Below are 10,336 nucleotides of genomic sequence, written 5' to 3'. Positions count from 1 at the left end.
GACAGAATCTTCTTCATTAGTATTTTGTGGTAATGTACCAAATGAAGAATTAGAATTAAATGTATTTAAAAAATCGTTTTGTTGTATAGAGTATGATCTTCTTGCTTGGGGTGTTCTTAATACACTTTGTTTTTGTCTTGCAATATCATCTAATAAAGACATTCGAGGTACATCTGATTGAAAATCATAATGATTTGGTTGTTCATTAAAATTTGGTTGAAATAAGGGTGTTCCGAATGATGTACGATTTCCATGTGTTGATACCTTCATTTATTTTTCTTATTAATTTTTTTATTATTCTTTTATTATTTTCAAGTTCTTTTTTATTTTTTCTCTTTTTAAAAAAAACCCTGTCTTTTTTTTTATGTAATAAATAACAATATTAATTTGAACTAATAAAACTTTCTTGTTCTTCAGTTGATTCAAAAAGAGAAGTTGTTGGTTGAGTGAATATCTCATTTTCAAAAGGCCGTTTTATTGGTACTGAACATAGTTCATTGTTTTGAATAACCTTTTTCAAAAGGTAATCTCTTTGTTGTTGTTTAATATTATTTGTATTAACATAAATTGCCTGATGAAGTATAATGTCGTCTTGGTCAGAAAACTCATCCATAAGATGAGGTATAGTAACTTCAGGAGAATTGAATAATAAAAGATTTGTAATGTTATTGTCATTAAAAAATTGGTCATAATTTGGTTCTTCTTCCATAGTTTGTTCTTAATGAGTTCTTACAAAAACAAAAAGAATAATAAAAGAAAGAGTTAATTTAATTGAAGTAAACGAAGATATGTGACTTTATCAGGAAGAACATAAGGAGTATAATATTCATAATCAAATTGTTGAATAAATGGTCTTGTTTTACGATACTTTGAACCATACTTCTCTTCATTTCTTTCTATTACAGTTACATTCTTTCCCATTGGGTACCACATCTTTGTTAATGAACTTACACAATTTACACAAATTGGAATTTCTTGTGGATTAATTTTATTTCTCATACAAACACTGACACTGATTTCCCCTATTCCTAGAGAATCAGTTCCATTCCCAATTAATGGGAACCAATCAGTCATCTCTACTCCCATTGGAAGATACTGTAATTCAATATTAGCATATCCATATACAGTTTCATTAAATGTATGTGATTGGAATACTTTAATAAGAACATTCATTCTATTCTTTGTATTTCCAGTTAAAGTAATTTCATGAATTGGTAATTGTGGTTCAAGAGATGGGGCTTGACTCTTAACTACATAATGCCTTTGTCCTTGTGCATCATTTATTGTTGAATAGTCATCAATAAGGAATGAAAGTGTTGGTTCTTTTCCTTCAATTAATGGGATACCACGTGCTGAATTAATTTTGATAATAATGTCTAGTGGTTCAGTTGAAGTAGTATAAAATGGTATTCTTTGTTGAGGAGGACGAGGATCAACATAAGAAATTTGGTTAGTGAAGAGATTAATAAAACACCATTTATTACGATAATAATACATAACATATCCTTGAGGAAGAACAACACTTCTCCAATTTGGATAAGGAAATGGTGGTTGTTGATCAACTCCTTGTAACGTTAACATAGTTGTACGATTTATATGATCAACAAAGAAACGATCAGAAGCACTATCTTTTAAACTTACTTCTTCAATTCCATTGGCAAAAGGAATATTTAATGGAGGATGAGGATGAATACCTTGGAATGGAATTCTAAAATCATTTGTTCTGTCAATAATATTAACTGGATATTTATTTATGGCATCAAATAAAACTTGTGGATTAGATGGGGGTTCAGACGAAATAATAATAGGACACATTAGTTGATATTGTTTTGGTCCAGCTTTTACTGACAATAAAACACTGTACTTTACTGTTGCACTTGGATGATCTGAAGTTGGGAATAATCCAGGTGGAATGACCTCACGAATTGTTTCATTTACTTCATTAGAAACATTCTTTTTAAAAATAGAAAGAAATTTAATTTTTGAAGGAATTGTTTCTAATTTATATTTCTTTAATACCACAGGAAGTGAATTTTGAAATTCAACTAATAGTTTTAAAGATGGTTCAAGGTCATGTCTAGATTTATTTAAAATATGAAAGACAAAAGAAAGTTCGTCACCAATTTTTAAACAAGTGTTATTAAAATTTATTTCCATGTCTATATCACTATTAGTAGGAACTGTTAATTTTCTTGGTTGTCCACAAACATATTTTGGTTCTCTATTAAATAAAATGTAATAAGGAACTACATTTGTTCTTACAGGCTCTGGATAGTTAATAGAAATTATTGCTGAGACTGTATAAAAAAGTGATTGAGATAAACTAGGATCATTTATAGAATGTGGGAAATTCTTAAGAGGAATACAAAATGGAAATAAATGTTTACCAGGATAGTATTCGTAAAAAACATTTCCCATTACTTGATAATCACCAATAACATCTTGTGTATGCGTCCAAAATGGTTGTACGTGTTTACTCATAGAATTATCAACACTTGGTTTATAAGCCCTTCCCACAACTGGTGGAAATGGGATATTAAATTTAGAATCTGTATTTGTTGAAACATATCCAGTTAATGTAATTTTTATACTTTTAACTATACACATTCTTACTGCTTCAAATTCAATAACTCCACACAAATTATCAGGTAAAATAATTATGTCTGTATATAATATTAAACGAGCAGATGCTTTTGTTTTAGAAGATGACATGTATTACCAAATTCGAGTTTTAGTTTTTTCTGTTATTTTTTTTTAATTTTCTCATTTTTATTTGTCACTTCATTATATTTTTAGAAATATCTAAGAAAAATTAACAGAAAACTTTAAGTAACAAATAACATAATTTTATGTTGCAATTTTTTGACTTAAAGGAATAAAAAACAAAATTTATTCTTCATAAATAAAACAAAATAAAATATAATAACTCACCAAACTTAAAAATCAAAAGTATTTTAACAAAAATGAAAATAAGTGCATTGCCAGTTCTTTTTCAAGGAGATTTATATATTGCTAGTCCTGTTAATTTAAAAGTACTTCATGGATCTATTCAACAAAGTAATGGTGATGGAATTGCTTTACAAAAAATTGATAGAATGTCAGAATTAAGAGTCCAATGTGAAGATACTACTAGTGGTTCATTAAATTTGTTATTAGAATATGACTGTTTGTTAACTCATCTTTCACAAGCACTTTTAGGTGCTCCATTACCAATAGAGTTTAAATGGAAAATTCCTATAACAAAAAAGAAAACAGGATTGTTTTCTATTATTGAAACAACTGAAGTTACATTAGAAGAACAAAGTTCTTCTTCTATTAATTTTGAACGAGTTCATGTACTGTTTAATGCTGGACTAATTACTTTTAGAAATGCCACTTCATTGGCTAGTTCTATTCCAACAGTTCCTGATTCAGTAAAGGTTTTTTCTAAAGCAGCTGGTATTTTTGTTGCTTGTACTGAATTAGCTGATAAGTGTGGATTAAAAAAACAAGCAAATGATGCTAGATTATTAAGTACGATATCTCGTGGGTATGCACAATTAGCTATGTATGTAAAAGCTGTAAATAATAATAGTAGTGTAATGTTAAGATCTAAGATTGCAGGTGGTGCAGTAGATTTATTACGTGATGGAACTAAAATGTTGTATAATTTTGCACTTATAGTTGCTCATAATGCAGCAGCAACTGTAAGTGAAGAAAATTTAGAATATGGAGATGCGTTATCACATTATAGAGAGTGTTTAAAAATTATTCATGAAGCAAATAACTCTAAATTTGAAATAATGGGAAAAGAGATAAAAAGTGTATTTGATTCATTAACAAAAGATAATAATGACATTTATATGAAACCTATTCCTGATGTACCTCCTGAAATACAAAGTCGTGTTGTTGTTACAGATACTGCTTATGAATTAAAAGATCAAGAATCTCCTTTTAAATCTATTGTTCCATTTGCACTTAGAGGACCATTACAAAGGTATCAAAGAGAGAGTGGAAAGATTGTTAGTGATACAAAAAATGATATTCCTCAATATACTGTTGATGGAGATAGAATTATACAAAATATAAATTTAAGAGAACTTGAAAATCAAGTAGAAAATTTAAATGGAATACCAACAAGACTTAGAGTTGTTCTCTTAAGAATTAAAGGAAGTAATAGTATTGAAGAGGTACTTAAACAATTAGAAGAAATGAATGAAAAGAATAAAAAATTGAGAAATAATATTGAAGAAATTAACGAAGAATTAAAGAAAGAATCTGAAGAAAATGAAACCATGAGAAAAAAGTATCAAGAAAGTTGGGATAGACAACCATCAAATATTGTTGGAAGAGAAGTATATAATGAAATTGAAAGAATTAATAAAATTCTTGAATTTAATAAAAATTGTTATTTAGATAGTAAATCATTAATCCTTAAAAGTGAATCAAAAATCAAAGTGCTAATGAAAGGAGAAGATGAATTAATGAATTCATTACCAAAAAATAATGGAAGTGTTTTAAAAGAAATGGTAAGACAAATGACTGAATTATTTGAAAATTGGAATGAAATTAAAGTTCAAAGAGAAGAAGCAATGAATCAAATTATTGAACTACAATCAAAACATCAAAAAACATTATTAGAAGAGATGAAACAAGCTAGTGATAAAAATACTTATATTGATTCATTAATAAAAGAATTTGGAGTACATACAAATGAAATTCAAAAAAATTTAAATCAACAAACAGAATTAATGAATCAAATTTATAACCTTCATAATGATATTCTTCAAATTACAACTTCTGTTAACGATACTAAAACTTCTGTTTGTAATGAGTATTCTGAAGTTGGTGAAAAATATATTTCAAACTCTCTTCAAATAGTTGAAATTCTTGTTCAATTAGAAAGTTTAGAAGAAGATATTAATAAATTACAAAAGGATGCTAAAAAGTTTTGTGAAACAAGAAAACAAGAACTTCCTATTATTGAGCAAAGAGCAAAGGAAAATAAAAAAAAATTAGAGGATGAAAGAAAAAATCAACAATCTTTACAATATTCAAAAAATTCTTATACCACTATTCCTCAACAATATCCCTCTTCTTTTAATACCCCTCTTCAAGAAAATAATACTTCAAAACCATATCTTTCTTCTTATTCTTCTTATAATCAAAATCAAAGTACTACCCAGTACTCTTCTTCTTACATTACTTCTCAACAACAAAATAATCTAAAACATTACCCTTCTTCTTATTCTCCTTCTAACCAATTAAATAATCAATCGCCTTCTTATCCTTCTTCTTATTCTCCTTCTCATCAAACAAATCAACCCCCTTCTTATCCTTCTTCTTATGCTACTTCTAAGTCAAATCAACCTTTAAATAGATATTCTACAACTCAAACACCTTCTTCTTCTATTCCGGTTAGTTCATACCCTTCAAGTTATACTACATCTAATCCTACACAACCACCACCATATTCACAAATTCCTCAATACCAAAATACACAATATAACTATTCAAATTCTACAGCTCCTTTAGGGACTCTTCAACCACCAATCCCTACATTGTCTTCTCCAACAACAACCCTCCCACCTCCAATACCACCAACTACTTATCCATTGTCAGCTCAAGAATTACCATTAAGTAGAGGAACTCAACCATATTTATCATCTTCAGTTGGAAGAGTTCAATACGGAACAGTACCCCCTCCCCTTTCTCCTTATGGAACAGTTCCAGCCCCAGTAACACCATATAATTCCCCATATCCTTATGGATATAATCCATTCTAATTTTATGTTTGTGTTGTTTTGAATTAAAAAACAATTCTTTAAATAAATTATGCTTTTTCATTATCATTAATGTTTATAAAAACTTTTCTTTTTCTTAAATAATTATTTCAATTAACTCTCATAAAATAAAATTATTTTTATTTTCAAAAATATTTTAATTATAAGTATATATAACATTATTTATTCCAAAAAATAATAAAGTTATTTAAACAGTTTATTGCTTTAAACACAATACATTCATCAAAGTTTTTTTATTAAATATAAATTAGTGACATAATTCAAATGAGAAGTGTAACCATTTAAATAAGGTTATTATTATTAATATCATTGTTTTAAAGAAATGTTTCTTAATAGAACAAAAATTCAAAAAGATAGTTTTTAAAATAAAAAAATGTTTTAATTCAATTTAAACTCATTAAGATATATTTATTCTTAAACAAATAAAATAAAAAGAGATACTTGAATTAATTGAATTATGTTTGTACTATAAGATGAGAATAATTTAATCTCGGTCTTCTACTTGTTCAATTCCACATTCTTTTAATAAAACAGAGACTTCACGATCTTTCATAACTTTAAAACTTGGTTTATTTTGATTATCTAATTTAAAAATACCAAATTCTAATTTAGATGGTACCATTGATGAACTTTCTACACTTTTACTAAAGATTTTAACTGCTAATTTTTTTGCTTCTTCTAATGTAATATCATCTTTATATTCTGTTTTCATAATTGATTCAGCTGCTTGATAATTAGCTCCAATAGCAGTAGCTTTCCATCCTCCATAATTTCCACTTGGATCACACATATATAATTGATATCCAAAATATCTATCCCATCCAGCATATAAGAATGAAACTCCATATGGTCTTAATCCACCGTATTGAGTATAACTTTGTTTCATATCACAAATTCGTTGTACTAACATTTCTACTGGTATTTCTTCTCCATATGTAAATCTATGTTGTTGACATACATCTCTTAAATAATCTACTAATATATTTGTATCTGATGTTATTCCTGCTGCAGCACATGCAATATGTTCATCTAATTCATACATTTTATCTGCTCCTTTAGACCTATCAACTAATCGTGCAACTCTTTTCTTTTTAGCAGCAAGTAAAATTCCATCAGTGGCTAAAATACCAATTGCACTTGATGAATGACTAATAGCTTCCATTGCATATTCGACTTGATACAGTCTCCCTTCAGGGGAGAACATAGTAGTTCTACTATCATATCTTCTTGCCATTAAATCAACTAATTTTTTTTGTTTTAATTCCTTTTTTAGTTTTTTCTCTTTTTGGTTTTGAAGTAAAAGGGTTTTAAAAGGGGTTGAATAATTAAATGGAATAAATTAAAGAACGATTTCTTCTCTATCAAATGTTTCAATTCCATGATCAGTCTGAATTAACACCTTCCAATCTGTTGTATAACCAACAATTATTCCGTTATATTCTTTAGCAATTAATGAAGAGTTATTAGAAACAGGTCTCAGAGTAACCTTTTTTCCATTTAAGAAATCAATAGACTTAAAATGATTTAGTAAAATAGGATAACTTTGACTTATTAATTCAAAATACTTTTCTCTAAATGAAACCATTAATTCAATTTCATTTATTTTAGAAACATCACCAATTTCACTGAGACTAATAGAACAATCAAGGTCTTTCTTATAAAAATTAATTCCAATTCCAATATTAACTAAAAAACTATTATTTTTCCATTCTGCTTCAATCAATATTCCAAATAATTTTTTATTGTTAACATATCCATCATTTGGCCATTTTCCAAATACTTGAATCCCATACTTTTCCTTCAATACAGAACATAAAGAAAGTAATGAAACTATTCCACTTCTTCTTAACTCTTCTTCTGTTTGAGTCTGAAACATAAATGTGAATAAAATATCATGTTTATCACTTTGCCATATCCTATTTTCTCTTCCTCTCCCTTTAGTTTGATTATGAGTATAAACAATACACCCACTTTCACATTTTTCAGTTTCCCAAAGTTTTTTGGCTTCATTCATTGTTGATTCACATGTTTCAATAAACACGCAATTCATTTTGTTTTATTATTTTATTATTTTATTTTTTTTTTATCAAATTAAATTAACCAAATTTTTTTCAAAAACTTCTTTCAGTTCACTTTATTATTTAGTATGTCTTTTTATGAATTCCTTTTAAATCAATAATTATCCTTTTCTTTAAAAGAATATATATCACAAAAAAATATTATCAAAAAACAAATTGTAACAAGTAAACACCTAATAACTATTAACCTAATAACCCATTTAGACAATAAACTATTTTATATAACAATCCAGTGTCAATATGAATTATTCTATTGGAATTATCAAATAGACCAATAAATATCATCAACAGGAATTCTTTAGATGATATATCAAGAATTTTACCAAATTCTTCAGATGAAGAACTAACTCCATCTTGAATGATGTCAAATGTACTCTTTTGATTTTGATTATCAAATTAAGTGTTATTATAGAACAAATAGAAACGGTAATTAAATAATTTGGAGTATTAACAAATATTCCTATCCATTATTTTTAGTATTATTTTCTTTCAAAAACTTGGATAAGAATAAGAACAATCAACTGTAAGTTCTTATATTTCAATATTTACTTTCTATTGCATTATTACTATGTGAATTAGAATTCATTGTTAATTTTGTTGCAATAAATATAAATTCATAAGTTAAATTAGGAATGAAAGAACCTAATTGAATTTGATATATTAAACCTTTTATTGCATTAAATTGTATATAAGAACATCTATTTTTAGTTAAAAGAGTTGATTTTTAATACATGCATAAGATCTTAATTATCATTAACGACAAAAATGATATATCATAGTTTAAGATGGCGTTATTGGTGATAATTCAGTCACTACTAATATAGATATTAACATTGTACTTGTTTTATCACAATAACCCTAAGTTAATAATTGATTATAATTCAATAGTAATGTTGATTAAGGAAGCTGAATTTCTTGAGTAGTAGAACAATCATTTGAAAGATATCTCTTTTGTATATTCAATTTGAACTTTAATATTATTATGAGTTGATCCTTCATCAATAAAAATATTTTGAGAAACTTAAACAAATATAAAATGGTCTATTTCTTATTGAACAATAATAATCACTACATCTGTTTTTTTAATTCAATTGGAATATAATTATGACTTGTTATCCCATATGCACTAATTTTAATAGATTTATTATTTAAATTAGATTAAATAAAATACAATTTTCCTTTTGATTTTATTTCTTTTCCATAACATCTGTAAGAAGAGTGTTTTATTTCTTTTGTTGAGAATAATAAGACATTTGTATTTTGGTTAATAACTTTTATTAAAACAAGTATCACATTGGTATTTTTGTTATTGGTTGAACTCTAAGAACTCAATGACAATTTGGTTCAAGATAAACAACATGAAGAATAATATCAATTGAAGAATTATTATTATATCTAATACATCTAAAATTTCTACATTGTTTTGAAGATGAAATAAGGTAAGAAGGATTATTAGATTGATTAATAACTTCAAAAATAAGAACTGTATCAGCAGAGTCACACGTACTTACTAAAATTTCATTTTAATGATATTACATTTGAACAAAATAAGCAAGCACATCTTTGATTAAAGAATTTTAGCAATTATTGTTACTTCTTTTTTAAGTTTCATAATAAAAACTTTATATCTAATAAAATCTCACAATTAACAACTTCTCTTGTTTTGACATTACCAAATTGAGAAAAACAATTAACAAATAGTAATGATAATAATAACGAAGTTCAGAACATAAACTGTTAATATCAGGGTCATTTTAGTTTGAAACAAAAAACTTGAATTCAAAAAGCCATTAAAAAAATAAAAGAGAAAACTAAAAAAATTAAAGAAAAATAGCAAATGAAGAGTGCTCTTGATATTGTTAATAGAAAAATTTACTCTGCAAGTAAAAGTGTTAAAGAAAAAAGGAATGAAGAAGTAAAAGAAGTTGATCAAGAATTTGAAACAATTGACAACGAATTTAAAATTCAACAATGTCAATTTCAACACATTATGAATTCCTTATCAACACATTTAAGTGTCATTAGAAAAACACCTCAAAGTCTTTTGAAGATTGGTGATTCTTTTCTTCAGATATTTAATCAAGAAGATGATATTTATAATCATGTATTACAATTTAATTCTTCTTGTCAAATTAGACAAATGGCTGAATATGACTATGCAACTGCATATGAAATATTATATTCTAATGCTCATTCATGTATTATTCAATATAATGAATTAGAAGATAGAAAAAAAATAATGAAAGACAGAAAGATTGATTGGGAATTAGCACAAAGTCGTGTTAAAGAAATGAAAAAAAAGAAAAACAGAAAAGGCCTTGATGAATTACTTGAAAAAGAAGAATTTGCAGATGTTGCTTATCATGAATTAAGAAATGAATTAATCCAAGATATGTGTCTTATGATGAACATGGTTGTAAAATATAGAAGTACATTATTTCGTGCTGTAGTTGAACTTGAAATGAAAAAAAGAGA

General features: G+C 26.5%; 6 protein-coding genes across 6 annotated transcripts in view, besides 7 other annotated features; 2 read left to right on the top strand and 4 right to left on the bottom strand.

Annotated features, from left to right (window-relative positions):
• Nucleotides 1-269: 269 nt before the first annotated feature.
• Nucleotides 270-331: a microsatellite.
• A 51-nt stretch (nt 332-382) lies between these two features.
• EDI_165760 (uncharacterized protein) lies at nt 383-709 on the bottom strand (the record flags this gene model as incomplete). The annotated part of the gene is made up of 1 exon (XM_001738319.1): nt 383-709. One exon carries the CDS (start codon nt 707-709, stop codon nt 383-385), a length of 327 nt encoding a protein of 108 aa, XP_001738371.1.
• Nucleotides 710-762: 53 nt separating this feature from the next.
• Nucleotides 763-2,712, bottom strand: EDI_165750 (uncharacterized protein; the record flags this gene model as incomplete). Its single annotated transcript, XM_001738318.1, has 1 exon — nt 763-2,712. The coding sequence occupies one exon, from the start codon at nt 2,710-2,712 to the stop codon at nt 763-765; it is 1,950 nt and encodes a 649-aa protein (XP_001738370.1).
• A 188-nt stretch (nt 2,713-2,900) lies between these two features.
• Nucleotides 2,901-2,926: a microsatellite.
• A 37-nt stretch (nt 2,927-2,963) lies between these two features.
• EDI_165740 (uncharacterized protein) lies at nt 2,964-5,765 on the top strand (the record flags this gene model as incomplete). The annotated part of the gene is made up of 1 exon (XM_001738317.1): nt 2,964-5,765. The coding sequence occupies one exon, from the start codon at nt 2,964-2,966 to the stop codon at nt 5,763-5,765; it is 2,802 nt and encodes a 933-aa protein (XP_001738369.1).
• A 21-nt stretch (nt 5,766-5,786) lies between these two features.
• Nucleotides 5,787-5,975: a sequence feature (AT_rich).
• Nucleotides 5,976-6,011: 36 nt separating this feature from the next.
• Nucleotides 6,012-6,033: a sequence feature (AT_rich).
• Nucleotides 6,034-6,140: 107 nt separating this feature from the next.
• Nucleotides 6,141-6,217: a sequence feature (AT_rich).
• Nucleotides 6,218-6,267: 50 nt separating this feature from the next.
• On the bottom strand, nt 6,268-7,017 carry EDI_165730 (proteasome subunit alpha type-4, putative; the record flags this gene model as incomplete). Its single annotated transcript, XM_001738316.1, has 1 exon — nt 6,268-7,017. The coding sequence occupies one exon, from the start codon at nt 7,015-7,017 to the stop codon at nt 6,268-6,270; it is 750 nt and encodes a 249-aa protein (XP_001738368.1).
• A 105-nt stretch (nt 7,018-7,122) lies between these two features.
• Nucleotides 7,123-7,833, bottom strand: EDI_165720 (biotin protein ligase, putative; the record flags this gene model as incomplete). The annotated part of the gene is made up of 1 exon (XM_001738315.1): nt 7,123-7,833. One exon carries the CDS (start codon nt 7,831-7,833, stop codon nt 7,123-7,125), a length of 711 nt encoding a protein of 236 aa, XP_001738367.1.
• Nucleotides 7,829-7,867: a microsatellite.
• Nucleotides 7,868-8,988: 1,121 nt separating this feature from the next.
• Nucleotides 8,989-9,031: a sequence feature (AT_rich).
• A 667-nt stretch (nt 9,032-9,698) lies between these two features.
• EDI_165710 (uncharacterized protein) overlaps nt 9,699-10,336 on the top strand; it is a gene marked incomplete at both ends in the record, with an annotated part of 789 nt that continues 151 nt past the window's right edge. Inside the window, one exon of the mRNA XM_001733368.1 lies at nt 9,699-10,336. This exon is cut by the window's right edge and continues 151 nt beyond it. Within this exon, the coding sequence (XP_001733420.1) occupies nt 9,699-10,336 (638 nt within the window).

The sequence above is a fragment of the Entamoeba dispar genome, genomic scaffold, assembly GCF_000209125.1.
Source record: "Entamoeba dispar SAW760 scf_1105229461231 genomic scaffold, whole genome shotgun sequence".
NCBI lineage: Eukaryota > Evosea > Mastigamoebida > Endamoebidae > Entamoeba > Entamoeba dispar.
This window is presented reverse-complemented; position numbering and strand designations above follow the sequence as displayed.